Genomic DNA, 26,402 nt, shown 5'->3' with positions numbered 1-26,402 from the left:
GCCAACTGAGTTACACACGCCACATTTCTATTTCTAAACAAAGTCATTTTAGATCAGAAAAAGGTGCTAAAACAATAAATAATGCACATTTCCCCCCAATCTTTGTTTTTCCATTGGCTTTGTTATTACTGGAAATGTTGCCTCTTTTGTCACATGTTTATAAACCAAAAAGCCCAAGTGGGGAACAAGTTATTTTCTGGCTGAGGGCCGTGGTGGGAAGCATTTCTTTGCTGGACCACAGTGTGGGTGTCTTCTCCTCTGAAGAAGAAAACCTTGTGGAAATAAAAGGCAGACGGGGGTCTCGTCACAGCCTCCCGATGAGGGCGGAAGGGAAGCTAGTGGCTGGACAGGCCCAGTGGATAGCCGTTCTCCAAGGCCCCGAATGCCGGGCCAGTGTTCTCTGTCCTCTAACTGCCCTCCCCTTCCCATATTGGTTCTGCCCCCCACCCCCAACTTGGGACACAACTAAATGCACCCTCCAGGAGCAGCCCCGTCCTGCTGGGGGTCCGATCCTGCTGCCTCCTCACTGCCTGCCTACCCTGAACACTGCCATCACCCCACGTGGACGACCCATCCCACATTCAACCCCGCCTCTATCTCAGGATCCCTGGGGAGCCCATCAAAACTGCCTGGTGTTCCTGGCCGCCACCCCCAGAGATGCTCATTCAGTAGGTCTGGGCAAGGCCTGGGAATCTGCATTTCAACAAGCAGACTCAGGACTCTCAGCATACCTCCGGGCCTTTGCCCATGCTGTCCCCTTCCACACCATCTTCCCATTACCCCAGCAGGAGAGGTCAGGTGATAGGAATGAGGGAGCAGAAAGAAGCTAAGCAAGCAGGGCAGAGGCAATCAAGGCTACATACCAGCTAGCTGCCTCCTTCCCGGGAGTGAGATATGTGATTCTAGGATTTGGGGAGCCCTCACCTCCCTCGCCCCCTGCTTTGTGTGTCCAGGCCAGTAGGTCAGTGCCAGGGGAGTCGTGGCACAGACACACACTTTCTCCATCACATTGCTGCCACATTGGCTGGCTGCGGAGCTGCCAAATCAATCAGCCTCCTTTCACTTCCAATTAGTTGGCTTTGAACTCCAGGGGTGACATCAGGCTGAGGACCCAGAGCCATGAAAACAAAAATTATTTAAAAACACCAACCCGGGTGAGATGTGCCAGAAGACAATGCCTTCACAGGACACGTTCACTTTTGGAACAGGCCGTTGGAGGGTGCCAGTAATGTCTCGGCCGTGTTCTCTAAGCAGCCTGGGCCTTTCTCCCTGAGGATGGATGGCTCGGGCAGAAAAGAAAGCTCTGAAAAAGTCTTGCTGGGACTTCCCTGGTGGAGCAGTGGTTAAGAATCCGCCTGCCGATGCAGGGGACACGGGTTCGAGCCCTGGTCCGGGAAGATCCCACATGCCGCAGAGCAACTAAGCCCGTGCGTCACAACTACTGAGCCTGCGCTCTTGAGCCCTTGCGTGGCAACTACTGAGCCTGCAAGCCACAGCTACTGAGCCCGCGTGCCGCAACTACTAAAGACCGTGCACCTAGAGCCCGTGCTCCGCAACAAGAGAAGCCACCGCAATGAGAAGCCCATGTACCACAACGAGGAGTAGCCCCCCCCACTCGCCGCAACTAGAGAAAGCCCACGCAGCAACGAAGACCCAATGCAGCCAAAAATAAAATAAAATAAATTTATTAAAAAAAAAAAAAAGAAAAGAAAAGTCTTGCTGATACACTCTCCCAGGTTTCCTTTCCAGACACATCTCCTGCCCTCCCCTTCCCTAGCCCTTCACTTCTGCCAGGCTAGACATCTCCCCTCAAACTTCTCAATCACATCCCAGACTCCAAGTCCTTGCTCAGGCCCGGCCCTTCTACCAGGGGCGTCCGCCCACCCCTCTGCTCATCCCAACCCCTTCCATCCTCCAGGACGCATCTCCAGCCCCTCCCATCTTGGCTAGTACCCACCACCCACCCCCCCCACCCAGCCCCTTCTATTTGACTCCCGCTGCTTGCGGATCACAAACCATCCTGCACTGCATTCATCAATGAATCACTGAGAGCGTCCTGCTTTCTCAATTGAGCTGTGACCTCCGTGGGGCCGGAGACCGGAGACCAGCAATCGCTTAAGAGAAATGAAAGCCTCCTGCTTTCAGGCTGCTGCCGTCTGCTTTGTCTCTGCCCTTCTCCCTCTGTGGCTGGTGAGCAGGGCAGGCCGGGGGTCAAGAGAGAGCCTGGCCCTGCTCTCTGCCCTACTGGGGCATTCATCCTGTGGGAAGACGAGGCACCAGAGGCTTTACAGACCTGCTCTCTCTGCTTCACCATGGCCCTCCTCACACCTCCGCCTCATTCCAGGGTTTGGTGGGAGTGTGATGAGCAGGAAGCCAGGTTCTGCCCACCCCCTCACCTTGGGCAGGTGGCAGGCCCTCTCTTAGTTACTTCCTCTATAAAACGAGGAGGGTACACTAACTTCTTATAGTAACCAGAACCTATGGGCACGTTTTGCTTTAAAACAAATACACTTTATTAAAGACCAAATTCATACAAAGAGAAATTAAGGGGATATTAGTCACACCCTATAAAGGGACCCTTTACCTAACTAAGAATCCCTCGTGACCAATGGGTTCCTTCTAGAAACCGCAGTGGGGGGCTCTCCTGGGCCAGTCCCTCTCTCAGTCTGTGGAACCTCCTGCTAGAGGTCTCCAGAGCCCAGTCCTGTTCACCTGTGGATCCCTTGGGTCTTAGCTTAGGAGGGAACAGACTTCAGTGGAAAGAGGTTTGGATCAGAAGGACCAGATTCGAATCCTGCATCTACCTGGCTAGGCGACCTCGGGCAGGTTCCTGAACCTACCTCTTCTGGTCTATAAAAGGGGGGACAAGACCACCTGCCCAGGTTATTGGGAGGCTGACTGGCAACTATGAGATGGTGCACTCTGCCTTCCCCCTCTGGTTGAGAGGAGTCTCTCCTGCAGGAGGGCAAATGCCAAAGCCAGTGGTCCCTTCTGCTGGGGGACCTCCACGGTGGACCTCTGCTAGACATCCACGGTGCTGCCTCCTACTCATAATAGAAGAGGCTTAACCCTTAGTGTTTCCTGCACCAGACACTTCACACGTATTAACACATATTCAAGCCTCAAGCAACCTGGTGAAGTGCTATCATTATACCCATTTCACAGATGAGGAAACTGAGGCACAGGGAAGGTAAGGACTTGCCCAAGACCACACAGCTGGCAGAGCTGGGACACAAAACTAGGCATTCTGGCTCCAGAGCCTATGTTCTTAACTCTACAGAATATTCTGAGTCTAGGTTCTGTCTCCTCTGGGGCCAGGCCCTGGGCTCAAAGAATGAAAATAATGCTTCAAGCATGTCTTTTTACTCTCAAATCCAAGGTAGGACCAACTTCTCCCCTCCTTTCCGAACCTATCAATACTTAAAATAACAACAAGGGCAGCTGCTATCATTGGGAGTTGCTATGTGCTGGGCCCCCTGCTAATTCAATCCTTACCTTTAATAGAGGCAGGCACTATTTTTACCTCTGTTTTCCATATGGGGGCATGAAGGTCAGAGGTTAAGCAGCTGCCGGTCATAGAGCAAACACATGGCAGGGAAGGAGTTCAAACCCTGTCTGATGCCAAAACCTAAACTCTGAACTCCAAGCAGCATGCTTCTCCGCAGTGAAACTACAGTAATGCTGATCTCATTAACTCCATCCAATGATGCAGACTGTATGGTACTAAAATGGAAGCAGGCAGAACTCACCAAGTTTCCAAGGAAAAGTATAAAGTAAACAGGATTTCACGAGGAACATCAACACTGGCCCGAAAGAACAAACTTGCAACACTCTTGAGCAACTTCATTTGCATTTAAACGAGCTACAGCTCACCACAGGACTGCTGGGTGGGATGGGGCCTCAGACACAATCCCAGGGCCAGGATGACCTCACAGGATCCGTGGCCACCTGCGCCCCCTCGTGGTGCAAGTCAGAACTCCCCAGCCACCAGCGCAGGAGGCAGGCAGCTTCCCAGAACTCTGGGCGCCCCAGCCCATCTTTTCAGGTTTGAAGAGAAGCCCCTGCTCTGGGGGGGCCTCCTCCAGCCCACCTCTGAGCTCCCGCAGCAGTGCTCACCGGGGGGGCGGCCAATCACAGCTAACAGCAACAGGCTCTTGCTACTGTCAGGCCCGGCACAAAGCCCTCTAACTGCATCACATCCTTGAATCATCTGCACCTTCCTGCAGGTGGCTGCTACTCCATTTTCATGGGCGTGTCCATCACTTTTATGCGTCACCTTGGCTAGGCTACAATCCCCAGTTATTCAACCACACACTAATCCAGGCATTGCTGGGGAGGTATTCTGCAGGTGGGATCAGGTTCATAATTAGTTGACTTTCAGTGAGATTATACTTGATACTCCGAGGGGGGCCCTGGGTCCATCAGCTGAAACGCTTTAAGGGCAGAGCTGAGGCTTCCCTGCAGGAGAAATTTCACCTGTGGACCACAACCCCAGTCGGCTCCTGGGTTTCAGACTTGCCTCGCCTGCCCCCAATCACATCAGCCAGTTCCTTGCCAGAAATTTGATAGCTCCTGCTGGTTCTGTTTCTCTAGTTGAACCTGACTGATACAACAGAACAAGTGAGGTCGCGGAGCTCAGGTGATCTGCCCAAGGTCGTGCGGCTGAGAATGGGAGCCCAGGCAATCTGACGTAAACTACCCCCTACGGCCCACACCCGATCATGGAAATCCATCTCGTCCCTCCATTGCTGCCAGAGTCCGCACCCTCTCATCACCCGTCTCCTCCCCTTAACCATCTCCACTCACCGGTCAGAAAAATCCTTCTGGGATCTAAGTCAGATTATGTCCCCCTCTCCTCAGAACCCCGCAGGGGCTCTTCATCTCACTCACAGTGAAAGCCAAAACCCTTAAAATGGCTGGCAAGGCCCGACACGGTCTTTGCTGCTGCCCCATCCCCACTACATCGCTGCTCTCCCCTCCTAACACCTTGACCTCCCCTACGTTCCACCCAGCCACAGACCTCCCACCCCTGGGCCCTTGTACTGGCTGTGTCCTTGGTCTGGACTGCTCTTCCTCAGGTAACCATGCCACTTCCTTGCTTCCCTGTCCAACAGTACATTCTTGTCTGCACAGTTCATCACCCAGAGCGGACTGCAAACCCCTCGAGGGCAGAAAGGCACATTCCTATAACCTCAACACTTTACACAGTACCGGCATACAGCTGGTGCTCAATAAGGTCAGCTGCAGTATCTGGTCTCCAAACAAGCTGCACTTGGTCCTGCTCCCCCACCTTTGCGCAAGTGCTGTCTCTTGATTAGCAAAGCCCCCGCTCTCCACCCCCAATCAGAAAAACTCCTCCTTTTCCCAGATAATGCTCCTGACTTGAGGCTGCAGTGACCTCTTTCCTGACCTGCAGCGTCATTCACGCACCCACGCCTTCTTCCATCCACCCTCCCATTCAACAAGCACCAGGGGACCCTGTTACCGGTGCGAGCCCTGCCGCAAGGTCTCTGCTTTCAAGGTGGTGGGACACAGATAACAAACAAGAAAACCCACAAGGTAATTAGAGTGCGGTTAGTGATGTGCAAGAAGCAGGGAGACCTAAAGGGGCAGCTAGACGGTGGAGGTGGGGGAAGCTTCTCTGAGGTGACAAGCAGAAATCTTAAGGAGCTAGCCATGTGGAAGAATGGGGAACAGTATTCAGGCAGAGGGAACAGCAAATGCAAAGACTGTGTGGAGAGAACGAACCTCAAGTGTTTAAGGAATGGAAGGTAATGGGCACAGCTGAGCGGAGTGCTGGGGTGGGAATGGGGGACGGGGATGAGGGCAGAGCCTGGGGCAGGATGGCAGGCAGGGGCCAAAGCAGACACGGCTCTGCAAGCCCGGGATAAGGAGTTTTTCTGGGTGGGATGGGAAATCTTGGAATTTAGGCAGAAAGGCACATTATTTGATCCATGTGTGGAAGAGCTCACTCTAGCTGCGGTGTGGAGGGGCTGGGGTGGGAGCAGACAGGCTGAGGAGGAAGCTGGGGTCCTCCTGAGAGACGAAGGGAGCTTCCAACAGGTGTGACGGTGGAGGTGGGAGAAGGGGATGGATCTGGAGGTCAGGTGGGCAAGTGAGAGGAAGGGAGGAGTCAAGGATGACCTCTCGATGCTGGGCTTGAGTAACGGGGTGGATGGAGCGAGAAGGAAGATGCGGGAAGGAGCAGGTTCTGTGGAGGGAAGGAGCAGAAGTAAATTTGAGGCTACACTGTCTTTGGGGTCTCAAGGTCGCCAGTCCTGCCTCCTCTGTGAGGCTGTCAGCCGCCTGAGAACTTTCTTCCTGTTGACTCCATCCTCCCCAGGCCTGCCTTGTAGTCTTGGCTCTGTGCTCAATAGGAGATCCTTCCAAGAGATCCTCCAAGGATGAGCTGGGGCTTCGGGGACTAAAATGTGACAAGAAATGACCAGGGAACAAGCATTCATGTTCTCCATGCAAGCATCCCTGACTGGAGCGACCTTGGGAAGCTTCAGGTGCTTCATCACAGAGTAGAGTGAAGCCCAAAACATGAACTCAAACCCTCACTTTGCCACAGACTCCGGGCAGCCACCCTCGGAGACACAGCTTCTCATTTGTGAAATGCGAATCCCACCAGCCACCATGCAACATGGCTCTGGGCAGCAAATGAAGAAATATATGTAAAGTTGCCAGCACATAGTAGATGCTCACTAAATAATAACAGTAGCTAGCACTTTGGGAGAACTGTCCAGGTTGTAGGCAGTGGTCTAAGCACACTTACATATAGAAGTTTATGTAATTTCATTATAATCATATGAGGTGTGTATTAGTCAGGGTTCTCCAGAGAAACAGAACACAATATTGAGAGAGAGAGCGAGAGAGAGAGGGAGGGAGGGAGAGAGAAAGAGAGAGGAACTGGCTCACGTGATTCTGGGGGCTTGGTGAGCCCACAATCTGACGGCGTAGGCTGACAGGCTGGAGACGCAAGGAAGAGTTGCAGTTCAAGTCCAAAGGTGCTGGCAGAATTCCTTCTTGCTTGGGGGAGGTCAGTCTTTCTCTTAAGGTCTTCAACTGATCGGATGAGGCCAACCCACATTAGGGAGGGTAATCTGCTTTACTCAAAGTCCACTGATTTAAAAGTTAATCTCATTTAAAAAAAAAATGCCTTCACAGAAACATCCAGAAAAATGCTTGACAAAGTATCTGGGCACAGCCAAGTCGACACATAAAATTAACCTTACCAGATGGGTAAGAATATTATCCCCAATTTACAGAAGAGAGGACAGGCACAGAGAGGGTTGGAAGCCTGCCCAAGGTCTGAAAAGCCAGACTCTGAACTCCTGCAGTCTGACTCCAGAGCTGGCACTCTTAACCATGACACTAAGTGGCCATTATCATAAGCACACCAGCGTAAATTAAATTTTTCCATCCATCCCTTTCCTGGCCGGAGAGTGGAAGTCAGAGAAACCAGGGAAGCTTTCCCTGGGTGGGGCCCTGTCTTGCTTAGGAAGCAGCACAGAACCTGAGCCTTAGAGATTGAGGGTGGGGCAGCTGGGAGGTTATGAGGCCCAGCCCTTGACTTTACAGTTGGAAACTGAGGCCTAGAGTAGAGAAGGGACTCACCCAGGGTCCCAGGGCTTCAGAAAGTAATGCTGATGATAATAAACTGACACTTCTAAAGCAGTTATTGGGTCCTAGGGACTTTTCCACATTAACTTATTGAATTTTCTACATGTGAGGTAGAGACCATCATTATCTGTGTTTTTTTAGGAAGAGAAAACCGAGGCAGAGAGGTTATGAAAATTGCCTGAGGTCACACAGAGCCAGAATCTGAGCCCAGGGCTTCCTTGGTGGTACAGTGGTTAAGAATCTGCCTGTCAATGCAGGGGACACGGGTTCGAGCCCTGGTCCGGGAAGATCCCATGTGCCGCGGAGCAACTAAGCCCATGCGCCACAACTACTGAGCCTGTGCTCTAGAGCCCGCGAGCCACAACTACTGAGACTGTGCGCCGCAACTACTGAAGCCGGCGTGCCTAGAGCCCGTGCTCCGCAACAAGAGAAGCCACTGCAATGAGAAGCCCGCGCACCGCAACGAAGAATAGCCCCCCTCGCTGCAACTAGAGAAAGCCTGAACGCAGCAGCGAAGACCCAACGCAGCCAAAAATAAATAAATTTATAAAAAAAAGAATCTGAGCCCAGGCTCAACCAGCCACTACATCTCTGAGGCCCAGGGCAAGTTTCTCGGGGAGAGGGGTGTGACAGAACGCAATCCCATGTTTGCCCCTCCTTCCAGGTTTCCCCACCTATGGCTCTGGCTGCAAGTGACAGCTGAGGAGATGCTGCAATTCGTCAAGTTCATGAGGCAGCCTCACCCCCCTGTTCATGGAGGAAATGCTGTTCTGCACCAGGGGTGGGCATACCTGAAGCACCCCTCCCCTGGTGACAGGCATGGGTGCACATGCAGTCTCATCCCACAGCTAGACACAAACACACGCCAACCCACAACTGGACACATCCCAACACACTGGCACACACACCCAAACAAGTAAACATACCCTCAAGAGCACACAACTATGAAGCCCCACATGAACACACACAACCCCACGTACACACATACCCCCCCATATGTAAACCAGGACACATCTTTCCTCATCCCAGTGAATATATAAGCAAGCACTTATACACACAAAACATATGAACCCACACTCAGAAACGCACCATGCAATCACAACTATCCCAATTCACAGCCCATCCATCACACACTGGCACACATACCTCTTCTGATCCACAGTTCAAAGCACCTGGACACAAGTATCTCCCTACAACGTGAGCCATTAATGTAAGCCACGTGTTCATACGCACTTCCCACATCCCCAAGGCCAGAGCCCCAGATGGTTGCGCACCCCCATAACTCACCACCCCCATAAGTACGGACAACACACAAGCCCACACAGATCGCTGCATTCCCTTGCCCGCCCCAACTCCCAGTACACACAGCCCTAAGTACAAGGGACCACCCTCTCCCAATTAACTGCACCCCCGCCCACGTGCTGGCATTTGCCTAGTCCCTCCTCCCCCACCCGGAGGGAATCCTTCTCTGACCCCAGCCGACTGCGCCCAGCACACAGCGTCCAGCGTCCAAGGACCTGCCCCGACGCTCCCTGTCTCCACCCCCTTCGCAAACTCGGAGTGAGCCCGGCACCTGCCGGGCCAATGCCAGGGTGGGTCGGTGCCTTACCATCGGGTGTCTCTGAGGACCACCACGCAGAGCCTCCAACCCGGCAGCGTGGAGAACGCGCTCAGAGTTGGGGAAGGAGGGGAAGGTCTGCGCTGCAGCCGTTAAAAACCCAGTCTCTCCAGCACAATTCCCCTCCCTTCCCCCCCCCCGCCCCTTTTGGGTCCTGGATCTCACCTTCCCACGGCGAAAACCCAGCATCTCATCTCTATTAACCCTTCCATCGCTGCCGCACCGCGGGAAGGACCGAGGGAGAAACCACAGCGGTGCCCAGAAGTTGGCCCCGCAGACCCAGGAAGATCCGGCTGCACACGTCGCGGGGGCTTGGGCCCTTCTCAAGGCATCCCCACACTCCCCTGCACCCGCTCCCATCCCCACCGGGAGAGCCCGAGGGACGCGGGGGGAGGAGGAGGCGCGAGTACCAGAGGTCTTAGGGGGCGTGAACTGAGGAGGGGGGCAACACAGGACCACAGGGCAGGCGGGCGAGGACAAGCCCCCAGAAAGTCCTCCGCAGGGTCGGAGCGGCGCGTGCACGAAGCGGGAGGGGAGGTTGGAGGGAAGAACGCCCGGAGGTTCCCTTACCTGATTTCCTCTTGGAACTGCCATAGTCCCTGAAAAAGAAGCAACAACAGACAGACATGGTTAGGGTCGTGCGGAGGCGCGCGGCCGCTGGGCTGCAGGGCTGCGGCTGCCGGGCACCCACGGGCCGGATGCTCATGTGATCCCGGCTGCCGGCGAGCCGCGCGCTCTGCAGCCGCACGCACTGCGCGCCGCGCCTGCCCGCGGGTCCCAGCCAGTCCGGCCTCCAGGCGCGGTCCGCCTGCCCCTCCAAGCCCCTCCCCGCCGCCCGCAGCGAGCGCCCCTGCCCCGCCCCGCCCCGGCCCAACAGGACGGGCTCGGTGGGCCGCTCGTGCCCTTTCCCAGGCACCTTCCCCCGTCCGTCCTCCGATGGGGGAGGGTGAGGCACGTTCCCACCCACTTCGTTAATAGGGAAACTGAGGCCCCGGGGGTGGTCGCTAGAACCCAGGCCCTGCCCCGCGCTGGGAGCCCGCTCCCCTCCCCTGCAGCGCTTCCCCTCCCAGTTCTTTACGTTGCCTGCTCTTGCCCACTCAGCCTTTAAAGTCAAGACTGAAATGTCACCTCCTCAACCTGTCTTCCCTGCTGGCCTCTGTGTAATTACTGATTTGTGTGACCCTTTGATTAAAGTCTGCCCCCATCCTAGACCCAAGGCTCCCTGAGGTCACACTGTGGCTTGTTCCCTCCCACTGCATCCCTTGGCCTGGCATAAGTGATGGATAAATAGGGGCTGTAGGTTGAATGTTGACCAGAAAAGCTCAGGCTGAGAACCTGGGATTCAGTAGGGGTGAGGCAGAGCATACTGCATGGCCAGGAACAATGGTTGAGCTTCTGAATAAGTGAGCGCTGGATTCAAATCCTGTCACTGACAATAACTGTTTGGTGACCTGAGGCACTTGACAGCTTTACCTGCCCTGAACTGCCCCAGCCTGGAGCCTTCCCTGCCCTGCAGCAAGGATTTAACCCAGACTCAGCAGCAGGCTACTTCCCAAACCCTGCCCCCACTGCCCTCCTGCCCTTGCTCCTGCCTTTGGCCCCTCTCAGCACCCCTTCATCCACCAATCCTCAGGGGAGCCTCTACAACGCTGGAGGTCTGTTAAGTGCTCAGGTGGGGCTGGCTGGTGATCAATGTGGAGACTAGAGGAAATGCCTTCCATTTCCCCTGGGATCAAAGAAAATATGCCAACTGGCCAGCTAGGTCTGCCGGCTGGAAAGAGGGTGTCTCTTGGAGGAAAGGACAGCAGGTTCACAGGGAAGGGAGTCACCCTCATGGACACTCACCGAGATTCCGACCCTATGAATCTGGGGGGTGGCCTGGGCTTTGGGGGCATTTGTTAAGCTCCAGGGTGATCTGCCTCCACAGCCAAGGATGAGGGGATCCCCCTCTTCGAGGCTTCTATGTTTCCCAGTTTGGACTCAGAAACCAGTGAGTTGGAATGCTGGGGCTGAGGCCCGGAACGTGCATTTCTGGTACCTTCCCCTTACCAGCCCTCCTGTTTGAGACCCTCCTTGGTATTGCAAGCCTCTTTCAATCCTCACATCCACACTATGGAGCTCCTATCATCCCCGTTTTACGGATGAGGAAACAGAGGTTCAGCCACTGCCCAAGGTCATCCAAGCTGGGCAAGGGCTGTGGTTTATAAGCCCACCTGCCCGAATGATACTGTAACAAGGATGGGGGGAAAGGGGAACCTGTTCAATCTGTTGCCTCCAAAAGGCAGGTGGGAGAGTTCCCATTTGCCCCCAACCTCGACCTGGCAGTCCAGGAAAGCCTGAGCCAGGGTCACCTCCCTGGGGCAGAAGGGAGACGGGGAGAGACCGTCCAGAGTGCCTGGCTGAGCCGGTTGAAGCTCTATGGTGGGGAGAATTCCCAGTGAGGAGGAGGAGAACATTATATGGAGGCTACGTCCTGCCTAGCAGACTTGCATCTCCCAAGGAGAGAATTTGTTTCTCAGGCTTTTTTGCAGAGTGGGGCCTGGGGAAGGGCAGAGAGTGGAGGGCAAGGGGGAACTGCCCTCCCCTGCCCCACCATTTTCCTTCTGGTCTTGCAGGAGAAGCCTCAGGGCCGGGGACCACAAAGCCTCACTGCCCAACCCCTGGCTGCCAGCAGTCAGACGGGGGGTGGCTTCCTCGCGGTGATGGCCATCTTCTCCCCGTTTGTGCAGCTGCAGCTGCCCAGGATTCTCTTTGAGCTTGTCAACAGCCCCAGAGGGGAGACAGGCAGGTCATTACCGTGTGACAGGGAAGCCCGCTGAGGCTCAGGAGTAGGAGAGGGACATAGTTCACAGGGGCCGAGGGCCCGCTCTGTGCCAGGCCCCGTCAGCGACCCTCAACCTGGTCATTCAACAGGATCACCTGGGGCGCCAGTTACAAATTCCCACGTGGGGCCCCATCGCGACCTGACCTAACACAGTGTCTGCATCTACCCGCTGGGGGTTCCGAGGCTGGGCCAGTGTTGGGTGAGAACCTGGGGCCCAGCAGAGTCTCTACCCAGTCACTACAACCCTGACAGGTAGGCAGGAGTTGTACCAAGGGGCACTGCAGTCACTGTACCATAATCTCCAGCAGGACCCCAGCCACCCCTAAGAAACATTTACGCTCAGTAAGCACAATGAGCTTGAGCTTCCAGACAAATCTCCTGGCCGGCCTCTTCTTCAACCAGAGCGCGAGCCCTTCCCACCAAGGACTTCTGGATCCTGTGTTCTCCTTGTTTTGCAGGTGAGGACAGCGAAGCTTAGAGAAGCTAGACAACCTGTTCAAGGTCACACAGTGAGTAGGTGAGGCTGTGATTGGGTGGCCGAGGACCCGGGCCTTGCTCTGGGGTTCAAGACCAAACCCCAAATGCTGCCACCAGTGGGTGCAGGGGAGGGAGGGCAACGCAAGGCCCTGGGGGCCTGAGAAGCACATGGGTTAATGGAGTGGAGGCTGAGGTCCTGGTAGGGGGGGTGCCAGGCTGGGACTGGATGGTCGGAATGGCAGGCATAGGAATCCTTCACACAGCATCTGGCCTCCAGCCCAAGCAGGCGCGGCCCTAATAGGAAACCTCTTGTAGGTTTCCACTGGGCACCTTTTAGCAAAGCCATTGCGTATTTTTAGCCGCTGAATATGAGAAGCAGCTTAGGTATCCAGTGGCTGGGACTCCCCCATCCCTCACATACCAGGGCATGGTGAGGGGGAAAGGCAGGGCTCTCCCTTCTGGCATGCCCACCTCCCGCTGCCCTGCAATCAGTCCTGGCCTGGGCAGGACAGCAGGCCCTCTGTCAGAGTCCAGTTCCTGAACCACTCAAGACCCCCTTCCCACCTCCCCTCCTTGCTCAGTTCTTGCCTGGAGGTGGTGCTGACAGCCCCTATACTGCCGGTGATTCCACTCCTGGTAGGTCACAGTGTAGCCTGCTTCCGACTTGCTGCTGAATCACTATCTCCCAGGGAGTCACAGGAAGGAGAAAGGGAGGCAAGGGCTAGCATCTCCCTCTAGCGCTACCAGAAGCTAATGTAATTGAAAAGGCCTCCCAGGCTGTCCTGACACAGCTCCATCAGGCCACTCAGCCTTCTCTGCAACTGGTCCGGGGGTGACCAAGACCACAGTGACCAACCATCCTGGGCAAACTGGGACATGGGACTTTCAGGGCTCAAACTGGCAAGGTCGCAGACAAACCAGGATAGTTGGTCAGCAGATGGTCCACAGGTCAGGCCTGGCTGGGGGGAAGGGACGGGGTTCCTCCAACCCAGCATCACACCCTTCCCCCATTTAAACAGGGACTCCTGAGGCCGCCCCCTCCCCCACGTGATATAAACAGCTCGTCTCTTGGCCCTTCCTCTTAGGATGATGCTGTCTGCGGGGTGAGGACTCTCCGCTACTTGCTGGCTGGCTGGTCATCTTGAGCTGCTTCCTTTACCTCTCGAGCCTCTATTTCGCTGTCTGTAGAAAGAGCATAATAACTCTACCAACCCATTAGGATTTGGGGAAGATGAAACACACAGCACTCATACAGGGGTTCACAGAGCGCCCAGCACGGAAAATGCTATAGAAATGATTATTCTTTCACGCCTGGACCAGACCCCATCTCTGCTGTTACCCAGATGCCAAAGGCCCGTTTGAACTTGGACCCTGCAGAACCCCCTAAAACCAAAGGAAGGGGCTTCTTCTTAAGGACCCCACCATGATGCTGGCAGCAGAGTGCCACACGGGGGCGAGGTCCAGCCCCCCTATGCAGAGTTTTGGGCTTTCACACACCAAACCAGCATTGGTCTCTGTCTAGTGCCGTCCACCCAGGGAAAGCCTGTTTGTACACACAATGTTAGAACAGGGCTCATCTGGAAACAATCATGTTTTCAGGGTGACACTGACCCACAGGAACTGGCAAGCTCTGGACTCATTTATTGGGATTCGTTTTAACCTCCAAGGAGCGGCAAATGCTCAGAGCCCCGAACCAAGAGATGTTCATGCTAATGGCACCCAGAAGGGTCAGCTTCCCTTTTCTTTTCTTTTTTATTTTTTTCCCTTTCTTTTCTCTCGGTGAGACATGCTGTGCTCCTTACCCGGACATTCCAGCGAAGGGGCTGGTGCTGGAGACAGAAAAGAGGGAGAGGCTGGAGGGAGGGGGCAGGAAAGGCATTTAACAGTTCCTGTGTCTGGACCACCTGTTTTTACACATGCTTCCCCTCCCTCTGCCCTTTCTTGAACAGACATTTGCCCTTCAGTGCTCTGAAGTAGGCAGAGGTGGTGTTAACCCATTTTATGGATGAGGAGACTGAGGTCCTGAGGGCTTAAGTGGCTTTTCCAGGCTTGTGAAGCTCCACTGACATCCTGACCCAGAGGGCTCCCCACGCCGAGGTCCACTTGGGAATGGGCTGCAAGGAGAGGACACACAGGCTGGAGAAGCAGGCTCTCACTGGGGAAAGGAGGTGGCCATCCTGCCGGTCACGGTTCCCGGAGTGAGAGGAAAGCCAGGAAGACCCCCCGAGGTAGGGGAGAGACCCCCTGAGGTAGGGGAGAGACCAGGAAAGGAAGCCCAGTCTGGCCGGGCTGCTCTGTGGAAGGAGGCTGAGTCCCCACCAGGTGGAATTCTGAGTGCTACAGGGCCATGCCCTCCACTGCCTGCCGTCCCTCTCCCCCTCCCACTGTCATTCCCATCAGTGAGTGTCCTGGCAGAAGAGGACAGGCACGCACTGCCAGCTTGATGTTCTCACCCTCTTGTCTGCTGGCTGACATTGGCTGCTTGGCCCGGGATGCCTGTCTGCAGGGCTGTGGCCGCTGGGAACCATGGGTTGCCAGATGGCTGTGGGTGACCTTGAGAGCCAAGTGGTCTTGGGTACATGGGCGGTACCTAAAATATGGGGGCTGGGGGCGATGGTATGCAACCTTGGCCGAGAGAGTGATGTGGAGCCCTTCACATAGTGATGTAGTGATGGTTTTGACTGCTGTTATTAATCAATAAGCACTTCCTAGCTCTTGCTGGAGGCTGCCTCGTGAGGGCCTGTGCAGGCATGGGAGAAATATGTGACATGCAGAAGGCCTGCAAGTTTGGGGTTAAATTAGGGGAATGAAACTATATAGCACAGTGAGAAAGGTAACATTCTGAGATAATCTATGCTGAGAGTCACAGGAGAGGTTACACTCCAGGTGCAGAGAAAAGAGAGATCCCAGGGCTGTAGGACATGCAAGGTGACTTCCTAGAGGAGGAAGCCTTGAGCTGAGCCTTGAAGGATCAAAGGGGTTTGGGTCCATGGAGAGGGTAGAGAGGGGAAAGTTCTAGAAGCAGGAACAAGTAGCTCCAAAGAGGAGGAGTTGAACTACTGGGGAGCGTTGGTGAGCACAGGGACAGGCAGGGAAAGGCCAGGCTGGGGGAGGGGAGGGGGGAAGGGGAGGGCTTTGATGTCCTGCTGTGAAATCTGGAAGTTTTCAGAATTAGGGAGTGATGGGGTCAGAGCCTGGCTGGAGAAAGGTTTTTTGTTAAGAGGTGAGATGGACAGCTAGGGGGGCAGGGCAGGAGAGAGGCTGTGACAACTCTGAGCCTGAAATGTCAACAGAGCCACCAGGGTTCTGGGCCTGGCTCTGCCCTGCAGTGGCCCGTGGACCTGCGCAAGTAACTTCAAACTACTACTTTCTGAATGCCAGGTTGTGACCCATTAGTGAGTTCTGAAATCAACTTGGTGGGTTCCGACAAGCATTTTTAACAGGTAGAAGGAACAAAATGATCGAGTCACCCATAGTTAAGTTTAAATACTGTTTTGCGAAACTTGGGTTTCTGATGTCTATCTACTTATCTACCTGTCTGTCTGTATTGGGTTGTGATGTGAAATTTCTCACCATGGCAGCAAAAGGTTTAGAAACACCAACAAATTCTCGAGCCCTCAGTTTCCCCATCCCTATAAGGGGGGCCCTCTGAGTGTCCTCATGGGCTGTTCACTCTCTGTGAAACCAAAACAGTGAGACAGCATGTCGCTCCAGAAGCCGAGCAGGGAGGCTCTGAGGGCAGGGGCTTCAGGTGGGCTGAGGGCGGGAGGATCTGGAGCAGTTTTCCACCCCCCCAACCCCTGTGTTTTTGTTCTGGCTTTTGAGAGCCTTTGCACGGAATGGTCTCAAGGGGCAGCAACCGCTAGGGAAGACAGACAGAGGGGGCATGAATCTGTTCTTTGCCCCCATTTGTGCCCTGATCTAAATTGTGGCACTGAGGGCCCTTGTGTCCAACAAGAATCCGTCCTTTCTCCGTAGGGGCTGTTTTCTCCAGGGTTCTGAGAATGGGCCCCATTGTGACCATGTGGACAGTCCAGAGAGGCCAAAATTCCTGCCCCGGGGCGAAAAAGCTGAATTCCTGGGGAGGAAAGAGTTTCCTCCCGCCTCCCGCGCACCCCCCAAGCTGTGTCCCAGAGAGGCCCAAGCCAGGGTGATCACAGACCCAGAAACCTCCCAGGCCTCGTGCTGGTCTCCTGAACATCCCAGAGGGTCTCTGCTGCTGCTCCGTCCACAGCAAAAGGACAAAGCTCCGTCTGTCTGTCTGTCTCCTCACCATGACTGGACTCACCACCATGGCAAAGGTCCTGAGCGTGTCTCCAGCCTGGGGACGGCTCCACCGTGTCCAGGCCTCCGGCAGAGGGTTAAGAGCGGGGCCGAGCCTGCTTCAGCCACTTACTGCTTTGTGACAGAGGCAAGTTTCTTAACCTCTCTGTACCTTCATTTGTCAAAGGGATAAAATTAGTTCCTACCTTTGCCGTTGTTGTGGGGTTTACCTGGGATAACGCGCGAAGCTCTTAGAATGGCATCGGGCACGTGGAGAGAGGCTCCCTGGCCAACAGCCTGGGTTCCCAAGAGGGGCTAGGTTTGGAGCGTGGACGGCGGCCAGAGTGGGGGGAGTGTTGACTGGCCCCCCACCAGCATGGCTTCATAAATCCCTGGCTCTCTCGCCCGGGGTGCCAGCTCAGGCCTGGGTTCCCACCTGCGTGCTCCAAGGCATCCTACCCAGATGTGACTGACAGGCCGTCCACGGAGGAGAGGGAAGGTGGGGAACCGTGGAAGGGGGAGTGACAAAGTGCTGTGATGGGGTTCCACCATGGAATCCCCGGAGAGAAGGGCAAGGAGGGTGTTCCAGGTTTGGAGGCCTTCCCTGTCTCTCTCCAAGTGCATTTGTCTGTCCGTCCGTCCATGCATCCATGCATCCATCCGTATCTTAACTAAGGGTCTGCTGTAGAACCAGCCTTGTGTCTGGGCAGAAGTGGTGGGAAACACAGTTCTGCTCTCACACAGCACACTGTCTAGTTGGAGACACAAGACAAACACCCAGGAGAAGAAAACATACAAGTCACCTTGTGATCAGGTGCCCCAAAGCCTGGTCCAAAGGATATGCTGTAGAGGCATTCCCCAGAAGGGGTGGTCAGAGTGGTCAGGGACGGTTGGAGAGGGCTGCCTGGAAAGGGGGGGGCAGCAGACCTACCCTTGAAAGATGGATATTTAGAAAGAGCAGAGGCAGGAAGGAGAGTTGGGATGGAAGGGATGATGTGAGCAAAGGTGCAGGGGCAGGAACGAATGCGGGATGGTGTGTGTGTGTGTGTGTGTGTGTGTGTGTGTGTGTGAGATGCCTCCAGGAGGCTGTATGCCTGGGGGAGCAGGACATGCAGCTGGGGCTGGACTGCAAGCAAAGGAAAATGGCTCAGGTTTTAGAAGGAGAAACCCAGTGGCGATGTTTGTAACTACAGATTTTCCCCTGGAAAGTGGCAACACCAGCTCTGTGACTGAGAATCAGGTTCCCATCTGGTTCTGGTTTTCCCTGTTCAGGGTGCAGGATGGGGACTTGTTTCAGGAGACAGAAGACTGCTTTGCTCCCCAAGCTACAGTGGCCCTGTCTGCAGAGGTGTGTCTCATCTCTGTGTGTGTGTGTGTGTGTGTGTGTGTGTGTGTGTGTGTGTGTTTGTGTGTATGTGTATGACAGACACCAGGGTCCTACTGCTGAGTAGACCTCCGGCTTGCTTCTTGGCTGGGGGCCGGACACTCCACAGCCCTGGCCTAATTTTGAGCTGGGGTTGGAAAGTTGGGAGCTTGGGCCAATGGCTTCCTGCTTCCCACGGAGGCCCAGGAGCCCGTCCAAGGCCCAGCTGTGCTTGTTCCTACCTCAGCCTCTGTGGGAAAGTGTGCTCAGAGCATGGCCCCAAGCTTCTCCCAGGCGCCTAGCCCACTTGCACTGCCTGGGAGGGCCTGGGCTCTTGGAGCTTGTGTGGTCGCCTGTGACAGAGAGAGAACTGTCTCCCAGATTTTCCCAAACTCTACATCACAAATGCGTAAACACTGAGCACCCAGAAATGCCAGGCCCCTTGACACCTGCTTTATGTTGTCTCTGACGCAGGTGCCTTAGGCCCATTTTACAGACGAGGCTTAGACAGGTTAAGTAACTTGCCTGGTGCCACACAGCTAGCAATGAGAAAGCAAGGCTGCAAACTCAGGGTTATCTGTGCTTATGGCCACCACATGCACCCTCCCGCCCTCTCTAGTGTCTCACAACATTCTAAGGCCTGAGGAGGGGCACCTTGTCCAGAAAGCCCACTGATTTTGACCTCCAATGGCACTGAGTGTCCCAGTTTGGCCCCCAGCACCTAGTAGTGCCCTACCTGGAGCTGCCCAATAGAATTCTCTGTGATCATCGGCGGAAATGGCCTCTATCTGCACTGTCCAGTGTGGTGGCCACCAGCCACTGTGGCTGTCAAGTACTTAAGTGATGGCTAGTGTGATCCAAGACCCCCACCAGGGATTGAACCCAGGCCCCGGCAGTGAGAGCCCGGAATCCTAACCACTAGGCCACCAGGGAACTCCCCAAGAACTAAATTTTTAATCTTAATTAAAATTGTGATGTAAATCGCCACAGTGTACTCGGCAGCGCGGCCTAGACCAATGGCCTGAATCAGGCACTGGCAGGTAGGTTTATTTGGCTCACATGGGGATGTGTGTGTAGCTGCCTGGGTTAAAATCCCAGCTCTGCCAGACAGATTTAGGGTCTCTCTGTCTTCATTTCCACCCATCTAATTGGATTGCTGGAGGATAAAACAAGTTAACACATAGTAAGTACCTGGTGCACAGCAAGGCTTGATAAAGGTGAGCCTCTAGCTCACGCCTCCATCCCTCACTGCAGTCATGGGGCTCTGCACAGGCCCAGCAGTTAACCCTGGTGAGGGTTGGTGGGGGGGCCTTCTGGAGGAGCAGCTCGGGAAGGATGTGGGGAGACTGGCCTGGCTGGCCCCAGTGGGGAGGGCCGAGGCTTGGGATATCCGATTAGAGATGAAGAAACCCAGGCTCAGAGGTGTAAAGCCACTTCACCAAGACCATGTGCAGGGGTGGCAGAGCTGAGCGGTTCAAGACCCATCTAAATGGCTGTATTCCTTTCATGTGCCCCAGGAATCCTCGTGGCTGCCAGGCTTCCCGGGGGCCTTGGCCCCATTGATCCCAGGCGGAAGGAGCGACAGCCAAGCCTGGATCCCCCTCACTGCCGGACCAAGCGGCCAACAGAGTGAAGCTGCTGCATGAAGGGGCAAGTGGCTACTGCACCCCACGCAGCAGGAGGAAGTACAAGGCAAAGGGGCTCTCTGACCAGGCCAGTGCAGCCGGCGAACTTGGGGTGCTCCCAGGCCAGCCTGGGCCCAGGGGAGCTGGAGGCTTCCCAAGGGTCTGCCCGCTGGCTCCCTGAGCAGCGCGTGAGAGACAGGGTCTAAGGGGGGGTTCTCAAAGACCGAGCCACCCAGCGTGGGGTTCACGAGACCTGGGGGATGGCAGTCCTCTCTGTGCCTCAGTTTCCTTGACTGAAACAATCAGGGCATGAGACTGGGCCCCATGTGACTTTTGCAACGAGGCTTCCAGCTCCAGGCCCCACGTAGGCCTGCGTCCTACCTGCTGCAGGAAGCGCAGCCTGGGAGCTCCGGGTAACAGCTTCCTGCCCCAGCCCTCCTCCAAGCAGCCTTCCTGTCAGCTACTGGACCTGCTCTCTCTCTCCTCTGGGTCAGCCTGGCTCCAGCTACAGCGAAGTCACTGTTTACCCGGACACCCATTACAGATCCCAGCGGGCCAGCCCTGGGCCTTCAGCCTCCGCCACGTAATGACGTCACCAAGAAGTTCCCAGAGGCCCTGGAGCGGGCGTGAGCCCTTGGACCCCAGAGCATGGTGGGAACTGGGGGCGGGGGGATGGAGGGAGTGGGCCAGGCCACCGCACTCTGACTGTGCCCTCCTTTTCCAAAGCTGGGGGGGGGGGGACTAAGGCATGCTACTATTATTGCTACTGCTCTTGTTATTAATCACTAATATCATAACTGACAAGAATGGTGTATTTTTTCAAGCATTTACATTATGCTGGGGACCAAACTAAGCCCTTGACACATATCAGCTCATTTTATCCTCATAACATTCCTATGTAGTAAGTTCTCTTATTTTCCCCATTTTACAGAAGAGCAATAGAGGATCAGAGAGGGCATGTCACTTGCCCAAAGTAACACAGCATGTGAGCCCAAACTGCCTTAGTCTAGCGCTCAAATCATTTACCATCTTGTGGCTGATAAGGACACCTGTAAAGTTCAGACAGATAAGCTAAATTAGGAGTAGGTGGGGAAGAGGAAGATAAAACAAAGGCAAAGACTCAGGGCCAGAAATACCAAAAGGACACCGAGTTCTAGACACTTCCTTTCCACAGCATCAGCTCTGGTGTGAGCACAGCTGCGGGGAAGAGGAAGCCTGGCTGTGACACGTGGCAAGCGTCCACGACCACCTGTACTTAGAGGCACTGTGGCTTCTGGTTCTAACGGCCTCTCGTCCAGAGCGCTGAGGCCGACGCGTCTCCTGGCTGCTTCTCGGATGCTCTGCAGCTGAAGTGACCCTTCATGGGTCTGCAGCCCGAGGACGGCCCGGCTTTGTCCGGGGCAGGTTTACAGTCTCCAGAGAGGCTGTCTCTCCCAGGGGAGTTTTCATAAATTCTGGGGACAGTGACGCTGGGTTGATGCTGTCCTGGGCTCTGCCTCCCTCTGACTTTCTCTCCTTCCCTTCCTTCAGCTCCCGGCCCAGTGCTGACCCCCAACACCCCCAAACCGGGCCTGCCACAGCACCCTGTCTTTTCCTTCATAGCTTTTACTATTGCGTCTTTGCTGCTTCCTCCTCTCCACTGTGGGCTCCGTGAGGCCGGAACTGTGATGTCTCCCCAGGCCTCGCATAGGGCTGGGCACCACTGGTGTTTGCTGAGTGAGTACACGAAAGCCCTGACTCCTGGCAACCAGGCTCAGGGCTGCCAGGTGGTTCCAAGGGGCTGGCCAGAGCGGCGGTACTATCCTGAGCTGTCCCCCAGGCAGCCCTCCCCTCCTTTCCCCCCAAGTAAAGCCCAGTGGAAATGCCACTTCCTCCAGGAGGTCTTCCCTGATAATTATAGATGGGTCAGCAAGTGAGGGTGCTAATTTGTGTAAAATATGAGAAGGCTCGAGCAGTCTCGATGGGCAGAGTCCACCCTTGTGGCTCGGTGCATTCCCTGTCCATTTGTGAGGATGGCCTGGGTCTCCTGTGCTCCATCCTCTGTCTGGGACATCACCCTGGCAAGTGTGTCTCTCTGCTCCCCCAGCTGGACCACAGTGCCTTACTGCCTCCTTTGCCCGTGTCCCCTGTGGGCCCAAGTCTGAGAACAAGGGCACGTGTGTGCTCAGGAGGTGTTGACTATGTGCCGGGCACAGCGAGATGTGCTTCATATATATTACTGCAATTCTCCTGACCACTCCAAAAAGAAGGTGCTATCATTATTGCCATTTTTCAGATGGGGAAATCGAGGCACAAAATGCTTAAGTTGCTAGCCCAGTGGCAGAGCTCAGATTTAAAGTGGGTGTCAGCTGACTCCTAAGCCTGTGCTGAGAACCATCACCATCTTTTCAGGCTCTTGGCCTTCTGGCCTGCTCATGCCCCACCCCCCAAAACCCCCGCCCCTGCCCTGATGCCCCTGCTTGGAAGCCTCCGTCTGTCCAGGCCTCTCCCTCCCTATCTGTCTCTGAACCCTCCCTCAGCATCCAAGTCCAGGTGGAGGCCTGGCTCCCCCAGGCTGCCTTCCCTGCCCACCTCCGGCCCCCAGGGGTCTGGCTCCCTCTCCAAGGCCCCCCTGCCCTCCTGGTCTGAGCATCTCCACCGGGCCTGCTTGACCATCTCATACTCAATGACTGACCCTGGTGCACTGGCCGGGCCCACCCTCCCAGGAAGAGGACAGCAGGGGACCGGCCCCTCCACGCAGGCCCTCCTCAGGGCTTTAGCCAGAGCGGCCCTCAGGCCTGAAGCAGACTCAACCACAGTTGTCTCCGCTCTGCTTACAGAAACTCAGTGCTCAGTGACAAAAGGCCCGCAGTCCCGGAGCCCCAGGCCGCGGAGGGGTAGCGCTGGCCCACCTTCCCTGCAGCTGCCAGCTCTGATCCCCTGCAGCACCACCAGGGGCTCCTCTGTCCTTAACAAGCACCTATTACGTGCCCTGCGGTCACAGCACTGAGTAAGACAGGACCCACCCCTGCCCGGAGGAGGACAGCAAACAACCGGATAAAGCCAGTTGATAAACAGGGTTAAGAGCTGTGAAGAAAGGAATCAGGATGCTGAAGTGGAGAAGGGAAGGGAGGGCTCTCAGGAGGAGAGGATTAAGGGCGAGCCTGAGGGGCAGATGGACAGGCAGAGGCCAGGGCTGAGGCAGGGACCAGGCCTTCCCAGGCGCAGGCCACAGGGAAGCCCCCGGAAGTCCTCCTAAGCACAGGGGAAAGCCATGTGGGTGTCAGCTCAGACAGGCTTTTTGGAGAGCTCCCTCCCCTGCTATTTGGAGGTGGGCAAAGGAAGAACAGGGGGGCGGGAGGAACAGGAGGGTGGGGAGGTCCCAGCACCCCTGCCCTCAGGTGAGGCCGCCCCATGGCTGAGAGCTCTTCGCAGGCTCCCCACAGGTCCCTTGGGAGATGGGGCCCTGGTCAGCCCCGGCCGCCCCCGGGGTAGCTGGTTGATAAGCAGGCACCACTTCTGGCTGCCTTGCCTCCCGCACCTTCCTTCGCTCCCTCACTGGTATCTTCTCCCCAGTAGGCCGCCTGAGCTCAATCCTCTCCCCCAGATCTGCTTCTGGAGGATTCCGAAACAAGACACCATCTCTCCCTGTCCCTGGTATGAAGTGCCCCCCACCTGCCCACCAAGATTGTCATGGCCACAACCCTGCACAGCGAGGGCGCCACCCAGACATGCCGGGTGGCGGCCAACGTGGGATAACCGTGTACTCCGGCTCCCGAGGCGCCTGCCTGCGGCGTCGCAGGGCTCTGTGGGCCTCATGGGTGCCCCCTCCTGCTTGGGGTGGGAGCCAGGGCACTCCCGGCTATTAACCTTGAATTCTTCGGCTTGGCAGGCGCAGCCTTCTCTAATCAGGAGCCTGCCTCTGCCTAATTGAATCAGACATGACCCCAGCCCAGCTCCCACTTCCCCAGCCATTCACAGCAGCCAGCAGCCGGCCCCTCCTCCCTGCCCCTCAGCCAGGCCCTGATTCAAGTCTCCATAAGGGCCTCCAGGTGCCCTCCTCCGCACCAGCACTCAGGATGCTCTGGAAATCAGCTGGGAGAGCTTCCGTGCACTGGAAAGAGCACTGAGCTCTGAGTCAAAAAACCTGGTGCAAATCCAGTTTCTCGGGGTGACCTCGGGCAAATCACTTTCCTCCTCTGGGCTGCAGAACCTGACAATGCAATGTGGCGGATGGGCTGGAGGGTGTCTGGGGAATGCTGGGCTCTGAAGGCTGGGGCTGCGTAGATGCAGCCAGGATGGGAGAGGCTGTTTGATGGCTGCAAAACCCCTGCAGCTGCAAGCTGAGCCGTGCGTGTTGGGTGGGCCATGGGTAGCCAGGCCTCTGGCTTCTTCTCCAGCACGTTAGCCCCTCAACAGTAGCGCTAGTGATAATAGGTCCCATTTATTCTGAGCTCGTGCCATGCAGCATCTAAACACTTGCGGGCTTTATTGAGGAGCAGGACAGGTAAGAGCCAGGCTCTCCCTCTGGACTGCCTGGGTTCTAGCCATCTCTGCCACTTAGCAGCTTTGCCAGTCATGTGACCCCTCTGTTTCTTAGTGGCACAATCTGTAAACTGGGGAAAATAACTGTACCCACCTCACGGATGGATGCAAAAAATTAAATGAGCTAAAACATGTTCATTGCTTTCCGCTAAACCCCTGGGCTGCCTGGAACGTGCCCTGGTAGAAAGTTGGGCATCTTGTGGCTTGGCCCCTAGATCTGTTGCCTGCGCCCACTGGCCTTCCGAGTGGCGGAGCCCACTGTGTATGTACTTCCTGGGGGTGGGGATGGAGTTTAAGGTGGGCACCCAGTGGGCCACTAGAATCAATAGGCAGGGAAGTTGCCCACTGAAATGGGTACCCTTGCCCCTCTGCCCTGGGCCCCCACTCAGAGGCCAGTCCACCTCAGAGCTGCACCAAGAAGGCCAGGCGGGCCTCACCCCTGGGCTACTGAGCAGTTTGTGCAAGGGCCAAAGCAGCTGCAACTACGGGAAGGTCTAGAAATCAGAGCAGGACACGGGTAGGGGAAGAACTCAGTCCCCAGGAACACGCATTTCCTCTTCCCAGACAGGAGCAGAGGGAAGGGATGCTAGTGGGGCTCCTAAACCCTGGAGCCTGGGAAGGATTAAAGACCGCCCTCTGGGATCTTTTCAGGGTGATGGAAATTTTCTAAAATTGGATTGCGGATGGTTTCACAACTCTGTAAATTTACTAATAATCGCTGGATTAACTGTATACTTAAAATGAGTGAATTCCTTATTATGTAAATTATACCCCCATCAGCCTGTTTGGAAAACAAAATCTCCCTCCAGTCCTAAGCAATGGGGCAGGCCTCGCCCAAATAGCCTCAGGTAGCCAGAGCCTCGGGCTGTGTGTCCTGGGTTGGGGGGCGGGGCTTCACATTGATTTCGGATTGCCCATGTGACAGGTGGGCCACGTGTTAGAGAGGCTCGGTCTGGGGGTGGAGTCACAGCTGCCCCAAGGCCAAAGTCAGGTCTCAGTTTGGTGGGGGGAAGTGAGACCAGCTTTTTCGGGTGCTCTCTGAACCAGCCTCACTGTGTCCGTCCTGAAAGGCGAGCTGGGCAGCCCCCTTCTCGGAGGTCTGATCCCACAGCAGGAGGCCCTCAGTGAACACGGGCTGGACTGGCCCTGGTGCTCCTGAGCCTTGCACCTTCTCACCTGGTGAAAAGCCTGGAGTCCCCTTAAAGAGTCCCCAGATGTGGAAAGTGCCCTCAACTGTACCTTCAGCTGCTTCCTACTGTGTGACCAGGGCAACCATGGGGTGCTGATTCTATTCAGCCTTATGGTCAGATGAAAGGTCCCACCTTGCAATTTGAAGCAAGTTCCCCTGGCCGTGGCCCCTGTGCTGCTCTTCATTACACACCCCTGTGTCGTCAGGCGGGTGCACACCTGGAGCTGGGAAGGGTTTGGATCCAGCCTCTGACACTTACTAGCTGAGAGGTAACTCAACCAATCTGAGCCTGAGACTTCTCATCTGCAAAAAGGAGGCATGAACCTCACAGGATTATATGGATGGTTAAACAAGATAGATCATACTCAAGTGTCCAGCACAGCTTCAGCCTAGTCTGCAACCGCCTGCCAGAATGCCGGCTGGTGTAATATCCAATGTTGCCACAAGGGTGAGCCAAACACACACAGATCCCATGAACTAAGGCGCCTGAACTGACTGGTGCCTATACTCCAATCTACGTTAAGACCCAATTTACCAGGGCCTGTGAAGGGGCGAAGGGTCACGTGATCTCCAGACCGCTTGCCTCTTTCACATCCGACTTGCTGTGAATGTTCTCCCTGCTCATAGCCCTCGGGCCCCACTCCAGACCCTGGCTGTTACATGCTTGGACCAAAGACCCCCAAATTCTGTCCCCTCACCTGATGCCAAAGTGTGGAAGGGGTTAACGACTGTCCCAAATCACCAGCGGGACACCGGATGCCCCAGGCCAATCTCCTCTGGCCCAGCTCAAGCCAACACTCTCGCTCTCCAGGCAGACAGACTTTCTTTCAATTCCTTGAAACTGCCCCAGTCCTGGCTGCTCCGCCGCTTCCCACAGCAGCGGGCCAGGCCCT

General features: G+C 55.6%; 1 protein-coding gene across 6 annotated transcripts in view; it reads right to left on the bottom strand.

The window, feature by feature from the left end:
• SH3PXD2A (SH3 and PX domains 2A) overlaps positions 1-26,402 on the bottom strand; it is a 240,859-nt gene that overhangs the window by 76,998 nt on the left and 137,459 nt on the right. For all 6 annotated transcript variants that reach the window (XR_014253455.1, XM_082425104.1, XM_082425105.1 and 3 more), the window contains one exon: positions 9,815-9,843. Coding sequence is in view for 5 of the 6 variants with exons in the window: in XM_082425104.1 (XP_082281230.1) it covers positions 9,815-9,843 (29 nt within the window). In the remaining variant the exon portion in view is untranslated. The remainder of the gene's footprint in view (positions 1-9,814; positions 9,844-26,402) is intronic.

The sequence above is a fragment of the Balaenoptera physalus genome (assembly GCF_965194825.1).
Source record: "Balaenoptera physalus genome assembly, chromosome: 14".
NCBI lineage: Eukaryota > Metazoa > Chordata > Mammalia > Artiodactyla > Balaenopteridae > Balaenoptera > Balaenoptera physalus.
Note: the sequence above shows the minus strand (reverse complement) of the source record. Positions and strands in the feature narration are given on the sequence as shown.